Source organism: Tiliqua scincoides, chromosome 2 (assembly GCF_035046505.1).
Source record: "Tiliqua scincoides isolate rTilSci1 chromosome 2, rTilSci1.hap2, whole genome shotgun sequence".
Classification (NCBI taxonomy): domain Eukaryota; kingdom Metazoa; phylum Chordata; class Lepidosauria; order Squamata; family Scincidae; genus Tiliqua; species Tiliqua scincoides.
Window position 1 is genome coordinate 50,664,135 of NC_089822.1, and position 10,740 is coordinate 50,674,874.

The window sequence follows — 10,740 nt, forward strand, 5'->3', positions numbered from 1 at the left end:
AGTAAATAGTTTGGGTTACTGCAATGCTGGGTTGCCTTTGAAAAGTTCCAAAACTTCAGGAATTTTGTCCAAAATCAGCAACCAGGCTGCTATTGGGGGGGGGGGGGATTTAACTCCCCTGTTGCAGCAACTTCACAATGTCACACTGTTTCTAGGCACACTTCACAGTACTGCTTTAACCTTAATCTTAAAGCCCCAAATGGCATGCATTCAAGATTCACTTCCTGTATGAACCTGTTTGGGTGTTAATAGCTGCTGGAGATGCTCTTCTCCACATCACAGAGTGACATCTTTTGACATCACAAGTGACAGAGTGACATCACAGACCATCTCTGTGGCTATGCCCAAATTACAGAATTCTCTCCCCAAGGAAGTTTATCTTGCCCCTTCATTGGTGGCTTTTGCTTCCAGGCCCTTTTTATTCTGTCAAACTTTTAACTTCAGGAATATTCTGTATCTTTTTATGCTGCTTCATGAGACTACCTGTATTTTCTTGTGTTTTACTGCTACATTCATGCTGTTTTACTGTTCTTTATTATTTTAATGTTGTTATTGTACTCTTGTATTTTCATAATGTTGTTTGCTACCTTGGGCATGCTTTTGTTTGAAAGGCCAGATATAAATGCTTAAAACAAATGAGTATGTATGAGGAAAGTTGGTGACTGGACAGTGATGTTTGTCTTATATTTCTGCAGAACAAACTTCATTGCCTGCCCACCCTTAGTCATGTCAGACATTTTCTGACTAGGAAAGCAGATGTTCAAAATATTTACAAAGCAATCAGCTTTGTGCCCCATGCAACTGCCATCATGATACAGCAAGGTGTGTACTGAGTCAGAGATGCCAGTAAGGTAGGTATATAAAGATGACTCAAGTAATTGAGCCCTGCTGTGTACTGTAAGGAAAGGCCAGAGTATTCTGAATTTCTGGTATCTTACAACACTTGGTTCTTTAATGCTTCCTGCTTGACAGCAAATATTGGGCAGGGAAGGGTTGCACAACCATTGAATTAAAATGCTGCCATTTTACACTGTCCTCTTTTTTTAGCTCCTCAAACTCACAAATGCAGGGTAACTAGCAGGAAAATTATTATCCTTAGATAATTCAATTTTTCTGTTAAAGTCTGAGTTATTTCTATGTAGATACAAATAGGGCAAGTATATTAATACCCTCACAAAGGAATTCTGAAGAGTTGAAATGATCTCATTAATCTACATGTCACCTGTTGCACTGGTGGTGCACAAGGTGAATGAGAACATTGCTCCCCTTCCCTCACTTGTGTGGTTACTCAAAACTCACAAACACACCTTTCACGATTTCAATGAGGAGCAGACAGCACACAATTCTTGCTGCTGTTTTTTTTTAAAAACAAAAGGAACTTGCAGAGAGCTGAGGATGTTTACATGAACAAAGGCTAGTAGAGTTACTAAATAGTTTATTTGGAAGGTATCATTTAATTTTGTACTGTTCACACATTCTTTATGGAGGATCATGAAAAAACTCTTATGTGTACCTCTAGTTTGCTTTTCAGAGAGGAAGTAGCCCTTTTTACAGTGAACAAAGGGAACCTGGGGTGTGAGTCCATGGTGGTAAGGTCACAACATGTGACTAGGCACTAGTGGTATGCCATCTAGTGATGAATTGCTGCTCATGTCAACTCCTTATTCAGTGACAGCACAGGAGTTAAACCAGCTAGATAGTTTGTAACACTGAAGAGCACATGTGCGTGAACATAGCGTGCATGTCATGAAGTCACAACAATATGCTTTAAAAATCTTTCTTCTGCAATTTGTTGACGCTGACCAAGTCCCATAGATTGCCATGAAGCTATTTTGGCCCATCCACCCATTTTCCCAGGCTCTGCTGGTTGTTCTGTTCCATCACTTACAAAGTCCTGCCATCAACTGCACAGCATATCTCCTATTTATAGGCTTCGTTCTCTAGCAGTGCAACATGTTTCCCCCCCCCCAATATTTTTTTAAAAAGCTAAATCCTGCTTCCCTTGAAAACAGCCTGCATAGGAAAGCATTTTCACCCTGCTGGCCATGTTAGGGACATAAAAGGCTTTCTTTTCTACCACGGCAAAAAGGAATTTATCCAAGCAGACAACTCCAGTGGTATGCTGGGCATTCACTGCTGCGTCTGTGAGCAAGAACAACTTGTACTGCTGATCATCTGCCAGCCAGTTTCTGTTACTGTTCAGTGCACCCCTTTTTTCCAGCAAAAGTCTTCTGCACAATATAGTTCCTGCATAAGAAAAGTATAATTCTTTTTTATTAAAAAGCCTCTCTTCTTCTCTTACTAGAGAGTTCACATGTATAACTAATATCCTAAAAGGTTTTTAAAATAGGACATATTTCCATAACTAGGGTTAGATAAAGTGCTGGAGAGCCAGCCCAAGATTTCCCAGCACTAGAGGCAGTGTCTCAAAGTAGATAAGGGGGGGGGGGGCCCTTAGCTACTTGCACACCAACTGCCTCCTATAATGCTTCTTCACTCCTTGAACTGGAAGAGGTAGAAGAAGTGTGAACAAGAGCATTGGACATTCTAACCCAACACTCTCCTCATCTGCTCTGTATCCCCTTTTTGAATCTAGGGAACAGGAGGAACAGCAGCGGAGCAGGGCAGATGGAACGAGCCCTCTGTCACTTCACCATCCAAGGCACCAACTTTAGTCAGCCTCATGGATAGGCTGGTCTTAGTCCAGAAAGCAATCAGATTTCTTCTGAAAAAGAAAACTTGAGGCTGTCTTGTAGCATTTGTGATGCACATAAATATTGTTAACGTAGGACAGAATGCAGGAAGACATTTGAGTGTACTTGTTGGTCAATATATCTTTGATATTTGCATTTGAGACTGATTTAAGGCTCCTGTGAAAAATCCTTTATGTCCAACCAATCCACAATGGACTTTCTACATCCAGGTATTAAGCTAGATTTGAAAAATCTAGTTTACAATAGTGTTTCACACTGTTATCTTCTATGTTGCCAAGAAGTTCCAAGGCAACCTTTTACACCGTTTCCTTTTGGGTGACAGAGTATTGGAGGCTTATGGTAAGCATTTTGTAATAAATAGGTAATTCAAAAATACACAATTTGAGCAGGTAGCTAGCAAATATGCATGCAAGCAGTAGCTGTCTTAAGAACAGTTCTGCTAGGTCCAGCATTCTGCATCTTTCTCAAGACAATTCAAAGTGCCATATCAGTCACACCATTGATCCATCTAATTCAGGATGTCAAAATGTCAGGGGGTGGCCCTTCCCAAACCTGGTACTGGATATCCCTTTCTCAATGAACACACTAGGAACTGAACCTGTGATCTTCTGCATGCAAAAGATGCATACTCCAACTAAGCCATAGGTTTGTCATGAGGTCAATTGATGAGAATGTAAGAACCACCCTGCTGGATTGGGCCAGAGGCCCATCTAGTCCTGCATCCCGTTTCTCACAGCAGCTCACCAGCTGATCTGGAAGTAAGACAACAACAAGACATGACGACATGGCCCTCTACCAAGTCTAGGAGGTTTTCCCGCCATGGGCGACAAGATGGGATTAGAAGGTTTGGACATCACTCTTTAGATGAGAGAATTTGTAAGGTATTAAATTCCCACCCAAGCACCATCCGTGCCTTTTTCAACAGGGTATCATTTGGCCAGAGTCTCATGAACCCATCGTTCAAATAAAGGACTGTATTGTCATTGTCACTTGGCCTGTCTTAATGCCTTCACCAACACAACAGCTCTCGTGCCATTCCCTTCTTTTGATTCCTCCACATTGCTTGTTGTTGCCTGTATCTAGACTCCTGGAAAGTTTTCTTTACTTGCTCAGCAAATCCAGGACTATCTTCCTGCAGTGCTTTAATGGACTGGAGAATGAACGGAGTCTTCTCCCATGGGAGTGGGTTATTCCTTGGCCTCATTGGTATGACTGTGTTGCATTTGTGTGGTATGGTCAGTGCATTGTACAAAGAGGTGTAGGACTGAAATGTGCACCAGAGTTCACTCAAGAAGTTTTCTGTCAGCAAGATAATTGTCCATGCTGAACCAGTGATGGCTTTTTGGAAGTTTTCTAGCAGATGCCTCCCACTAGGCATTTCTGCAAAGATGATCCCTGGTTTAATACAAAATTCATTTTGCAGCAAATCCTGGACCCGAACAGCTTCCTCTTCATCATCCTCCGCATGAAGAATTACAAACCTGTAAAATATCTCCCCAACATCCTCCTCACTGCTCTGACTTTCCTCTTGCGTATAAGTATGGCCACTGCTTTCTGTGCCCAGTGACAGTTCATGCAATTTGGGCTTTTGCTTCAAGTCTAGTTGTCGTGTCTGTGTATGGTTGTCCTTCACACTGGTCCTTGGAAAAATCAGAGATGTCCTTTTGGAGTGACCGTTTCCCATTATGGTTAAAAAAAAAACTCAGATCCAAAAACAACAAAGCCTGTCTGTTCTTCCAGTCTCTAAACAAATTCAAAAAAAGAAGGATATAACACATATTTTAACAGTTGCAAAATACATGCAAAGGTATTTTGAAGCCATGCAAGTCAAGGGATCTAGGACAGGAACAAAAAGCAGAAGCTATTATAGGCTTTGAAAGGCAAGACTACAAAGTAAATTACAGCTAAGCATGTGATGCTACAGCAGGGAAAGGGGCAAAAAAGAACCTCTCACATTCACACCCACACAGAAGGAACAGTTGACTATAGAGCTCTGAAGATATTGTAACAATATCGGTGGCTGTAAATTCATATGAAATCAGAATGCAGTAAGCCTGCATAGTTGCATTGCACTCATCAACAAACTAAGAATTATTTCAAAATGGTTAATGTCCATGAGGCCTCCTTATGGGAAGGTATCCTGGCTCTGTGATAAGAGCACATGCTTTATAAGCAGAAGGTATCTAGTTCCCTTCCTGGGATCTTTCTAAAGCACCAGGGAGAGTAACTGTGGGTCAGAGTGGACAATATTGGGATAAATCAACCAAATGTTTAAGGCAGCCTCACATGCTTTTCCATTAATGTATTACAATTCAGAGCCTAATGCACAATTAGACTGAATCTTTGAGCCAAAGATTATAATCAGGCATTGAGTGTACAAGTAATAGGCATAGTTTACATACATACACACATATCTAAAATATGTACAATACATAGACCGACTAGCCCGTAAACATGCTGGCTCAATAAAATATAGATTCTGCAGAAGTGCCCTCAGCATAATTTCAATTCTAAAACTGTGGGGGTCAGGCAAGGGACCACACAGCACATGGCCCTTCAGATTCCAGCTGTTATTTCCAGGACAAACACCTTTAATTTTGCAGATGAATTACTGGCAGAAGTTGTGTTCTTTGACACAACCCTTGCTGAAAGAGGTCTGGAACAGATTGTGAAAGGTATGTCCACAAATGAAATATTCAGTAAAGAGGTTCAGCATCGAAGACTGATTAAGTGAGCCTGGATTTTATCACAGTTGCAGAATTGGGCTGTTTATTTTTGTGGGAACAGCACCACCTGATGGTTCAGGTACACTGATTTCTTCGTATACTCACAACATCATAGTGGTAGTGTTTAATAAGCCACTCCTAACAAAAGAAGAAAAAACTTACAAATTGGTTTATATAGCAAAAGAAATGAGAAGATGGTTCTTTGTATCAAGGATGATCACAACATAACTAACAGCTCAATCCTATCCTGCATTGGAACAGGCAGGCTGGTTGGCTTGAGCTGTATCCAGCGCAGGGTAGGAGGTGGATCCAGCACAACTCGGAGTAAGGGAATTTATTTCCCCTTACCCTGTGTCGGACAGCAGCCACCTCAATGGATCTACTCAGATCTGCACCAGCGAAATCACTGGATCAAATCCAAGCAGCAGTTATAAATGCTGGGCTGCTTAGGAGAGGGGTTAGGATGTGGCCTAAGTGGAACAGTATTTTTTACTCAGCCCTATCACATTGGCAGTAATATGAAGAAAGTACTGTATAGGCCGACTGGAATTTCTGATCAGATTAACCACATTTCAGTTGCACACAAGTGTGAAAGTTAGAAACACTCTTTTTAACTATTGCTGTTGCTGTCATCACACATAGGCTATATCCAGACAGTTCTGATTTTAGGAAATGGAAGGAAGTGATGTTCCACATTAACGATGGATCCCTGCAGCCCATGTGCACTCCATGCTCCAGTTCTACAGCAAACAGGTATAGTGTTTATGATGGACCCATTCCCTGATCCAAGCCAGTATTCCAGAGCATGCTGGATAATTACAGGCTAGTTTACCTCAGATTTATATTGGACTAACAAGACAGAGAGAATTTGGGGGGAGAAACAGGTAAGTAGTTTGGCTGTATGCAGGTATGAGATCCAAGCCATAGAGCTCTCCAGTTTCTGCTGGCCTTTGTCAAACCTTAATGTCTGGTATTTCTAAGGTTCCTAATGGAGGGCCGCAACAAGAGGGTCAGGCAAGGCACAAAGTATGAACTGTCCAGTCTGTACAACTGGAATCATGCAGTGTCTTTCCACAGACCATTTTCTATACTCCTGGTTGTGCACTGCAGTACCCAGCTAAGAGTGCAGAATGATTATATTTGGTTACGCCTAGTTCCTATCAATCTTACAAATGCAAAATAATGAACACTGAAATTGACAAAGGGGTAAAAACGGGAGCCATATATACAGATATGCATGAATTCAGCCTAAACATAATGAACAGTTCCATTGAAGAACTAACATAACAGTCCTCCAATCAGATTTGAATTCAGTAGCTAACATTTTATAGGCATGCCAGGGTGACCTCCACTGTTATTTTTAGTAAACATTTATACGGGAAGGACTCAGTCTCTGCCTTAGAGGCAAGAACAAAGAGAAACAGACACATTTATTAATAGACAATAAAAATAAGGAAAGAACAGGGACACTTGGGAATCTAATATCAGCTGGGGATCTCAAAGGGTCTCTTTCTAATTAGCAGGGAGTTGCTAAATAAAGTCACTAATAGACACAGAAGTTATCACTTATTAGCAAATGCTTTCAGTAGCTGAAGCAAGTGAAACAAGAGAAGCAGGTTGGTTAAGGTGGAGAAAAGACAGAATCCAGCTTTGCACACTTCTGCAAGAGTTCATCCAAGCACTACACAATATTATTCAGAATATATCCCGTTTCAACAAGAATATTCACAAAGTAGCTTACATAGCAAAATAACAATGCATTACCTCACATGCCCTTTTTCAAAAAGAAAAACACTCATTATCTAGATCAGGGCTATCCAAACTTTTTGGCAGGAGGGCTACATCATCTCTCTGACACTGTGTTGGGGGCCAGAAGAAAAAAGATTTAATTTACATTTAAAATTTGAATAAATTTACATAAATTGACACAAATGAATATATTAGAGATGGAACATATGAATGAATGAAGGCCTCTCAAAAGCTCAAGGTCTATAAAAGGCCTAGCACAAAGCAATACCGACCTTTCCTTTGCTACCACTACTTCATCACAGACATGAAACAGCAAGCAATGGAGGGAGCCCTCGTCCCACAGCTCATGCGAGAGGTCAAACAGTTGCCCTCACACTGAGAGCAGTTGCTTCGGGCCAGCACTGCTCCAGCAAGTCTCCTGAGGGCCAAAGGCTCATTGGAGACTGGGGGCTCCCCACGGGCTAGATTGGGAATCCCCGGGGGCTGCAAATGGCCCCTGGGCCGGGGTTTGGGCACCCCTGATCTAGATCCTTCTCAATCTAATTTTTGGTACAGTGTGGGACCAAAACAGCCTTGCTCACTTTGGTGGATGACCTATGACAGGAATTAGACAGGGGGTCTATATTCTTTTGGTTTTATTGCATCTCTCAGAATTGTTTGACGTCATCCAGCCATGTACACTTACTTCTGACACCCAAAAGATAGGAGGAAACCACCTGTAATTTATAAGGTTGTTGTCTACTACTATCTTGCTAAGCTATTTAGGATGTATATAATAGTATATAAAAACTAATCTGCAACATTAGCATTAAAAAGAACCATACAAATCTCATGAGAAAAATGAACAAGTACACTGGCACTTGCATTAAAAAAATTTCAAGCAAATAAAATTTCTCTTATTTCCAGAAGATTTAAAGTCAAAATAAGTCATATACTGCCTCTGAAATATAGCCAGGCAATGAGGAAACTCCAAGTCTTCTTCAGGATCTGAAGCTCATTCCAGACCCAAAAATAGACAGATTTTGCCTTACAAGAACTACTTCACCAGAAAAGTGTGAATTATGCTGAAAGTGCTCACCTTTTCAACTGTTACTTCAGTGTAATGAATCACTTAAACTTTTTGGTTGAGTTTCATTATAGCTATTTTTATTGATATGAGAGAGATTCTTTAAAAAAAAAAACCACTCAAAATAAAACTCATCTAGCTATAACTCCAAGTAAGTCATCCCCCCTGCATGCTTTGTATCCCAGATAACAAGGACTCTGCACTTTCAGCAAGTCCTTGTAAACTTATGAACTAAAAAGAGAACAAAAGAGGAGTCTTATGGCCCTTTGAAAATTAACTTAGCAAGGGAGAGTGCTGAGCTAGGACTGCTGGTCACTCATTAACCTGGGACCATCCTTGAGATGGGCCTACCTTACAAGGTTGTTGGGAAGATAAAAGGGAGAGAATTGTGTCCATCACTCTCAGTGGGAGGAGATAGAAATATAACAAGCTGGTTTCCTAGGGCACATCCTGCTACAAAGTTGACTGCTTTCCTGTACCAGACTGAGATCCCAATCCTATGCCTGTCTAATCAGAAGCAAGTCCCATTATAGTCAATGGAGCTTACTCAAAGGAAAGTGTGGATAGGATTGTAGCATACACTTTCCTGTGAGTAAGGGACTTGCTTCCGATTAGACAGGCATAGGATTGGGCTCTAACACATCCAGTCCTCTGGAATTTGTCACCATCAAAGTCTGCCCAAACGCAGATTGGGGAGAAGGAGTTGCCAGGGCTGAGCTCTCCCTACCCCGGGCTTCCTGGGGATGGGGGGTCAGAGCAGAGCCGCTGACTTCTGGGCTGGGTCAAGAGGCTCAAGTCCCCCCTCCCTGACTGGGTCAAGAAGCCGGACTTACAGGTGGGCCGGGTGCGAAGTTTCATGATGCTCCGATGGAGGGACCAGATCGACTTTCCCCCTCCGCAGAGAGAGGTGCATCCAGCCCAGTCCCGGGAAGAAGAGGCGTCGTTCTTGGGGAGGAGCGAGACGGGGCAGCTGGTCTTCTTCCCCAGGCAGCGAGCGAGGGGAAGAGGGAAGGCGGCCAATCCGGGGGGTGGAGGCGGGGCGATGGTTCAGTCCCTTGTTCCGGAGATGACTCAGGGCAGGCTGAGCGAGACCAGGAAGGACCCAGCAAAGCCCCAGCACCCCATCAGGGTGAAAGATGAGCAAAAGGTTATGGCGCAGAGCCAAGTCCTCTGCATGTCTACTCAGAAGTAAGCCCCATTAGAGTCAGTGGAACTTACTCCCGGGTAAGTGAGAGTGGGATTGGAGGGAGGGAGGCTGGATAGAAGCTCTGATGACGCTGGTCATAAATGAGATGGAGAAATGTCTTGCCTTGTGATGGGGACGGTATTTTCTTCTCCGCGAAATGCTCGACTATTCATTTGCATGGCTCTTGGAAGGAAGAAGTGACGCGCCCTCTATATATAGATCATTATTTCCCCAATTCACATATTGGGAAGTCGCTGCTAACAGCAGCTTCCTAGCACATGTACATGCCTGCTGGCTGCATGCCATGCTCCCACAGTCCCCAGTTGTCCCTCACATAGAAGGAAACTTAAGCAATGAGCAGCCCTCCAAGAGAGTGACCTGCACAGGCACACCCAACGCACCACTGAAACTGCAGGAGTGGCATGTGAAAGATGTGTACCCTGCCTCATGCTTTATCTAAACAAGACCTGGTGCCCCCCCCCCTTCCAGGTATGGTGCATTGCAAATGCTGAAACGCCAACAACAACAAAAATTTTTGAGCATCTATCTAGTAAGGACCACTGTGAAGGCTTGACATACACATCACCTTTGTAACCTCCATCATAAATGGTCCTTTTCAGCAGATCCCCCTCACTAGATTTTAGCTGGAAGTGCTCAGGCTTTTAAAACCTTGATCCTATTGCTTGCTGCTGGGTTTTTAAACTGTAATTTCATTTTGATCAGAAATGAAAAGCAAAGCAAGCTTCTAATTCCGGAGGCCAGGCTTTGAAGCTTTAATCTTTTTGAAGAACTTCAGTTGCATCTTCCAGTGCCAAGAAAAGGCTCCATATCAGAGGCATCACCTAGCATTGGGGGCACAATCCTAAACTGGTCTACTCAGAAGTTCTATTGTGTTCAATGGGACTTACTCCCAGGAAAGTGAGGTTAGAATTGCAGCCTGGGGGCCCAATCCTATCCAATTTTCCAGTGCCAGTGCTGCTGTGCCAATGGGATATGCACTGTTTCCTGTGTTGGGGAGGCAGTCACAGAGGCCTCCTCAAGGTATGGTAACATTTGTTCCCTTACCTTGGGGCTGCATTGCGGCTGCACTGGAGCTGGAAAGTTGGATAGGATTGGGCCCTCAGTCACCTGGTGTGAGAGGAAATTGTGTCACTCTCATGATGGACTTCCTCTCATACCTGACCATACAGAATAAATTGCAATATCATATGCACAGCCTAAATGCAGTGACATCACAAGGGTTGGTGTAATCCCCTTTAATTTTATGTATTTATTTAAATATATAACAGAGCAGGTCAC

The 10,740-nt window shown here is 42.7% G+C and overlaps 1 protein-coding gene across 2 annotated transcripts; it reads right to left on the bottom strand.

The window, feature by feature from the left end:
- Positions 1–1,439: 1,439 nt before the first annotated feature.
- TICAM2 (TIR domain containing adaptor molecule 2) lies at positions 1,440–9,556 on the bottom strand. 2 transcript variants are annotated; one of them, XM_066613814.1, is made up of 3 exons: positions 9,089–9,556; positions 5,546–5,578; positions 1,440–4,457 (listed from the first exon to the last, which is right to left on the bottom strand). In XM_066613814.1, the coding sequence occupies exon 3, from the start codon at positions 4,396–4,398 to the stop codon at positions 3,724–3,726; it is 675 nt and encodes a 224-aa protein (XP_066469911.1). In that variant the 5' UTR covers positions 4,399–4,457; positions 5,546–5,578; positions 9,089–9,556; the 3' UTR covers positions 1,440–3,723. The 2 variants fall into 2 exon arrangements, with proteins under 2 accessions (XP_066469911.1, XP_066469910.1); XM_066613813.1 differs by lacking the exon at positions 5,546–5,578 and having other exon boundaries at positions 9,089–9,555.
- Positions 9,557–10,740: the final 1,184 nt, after the last annotated feature.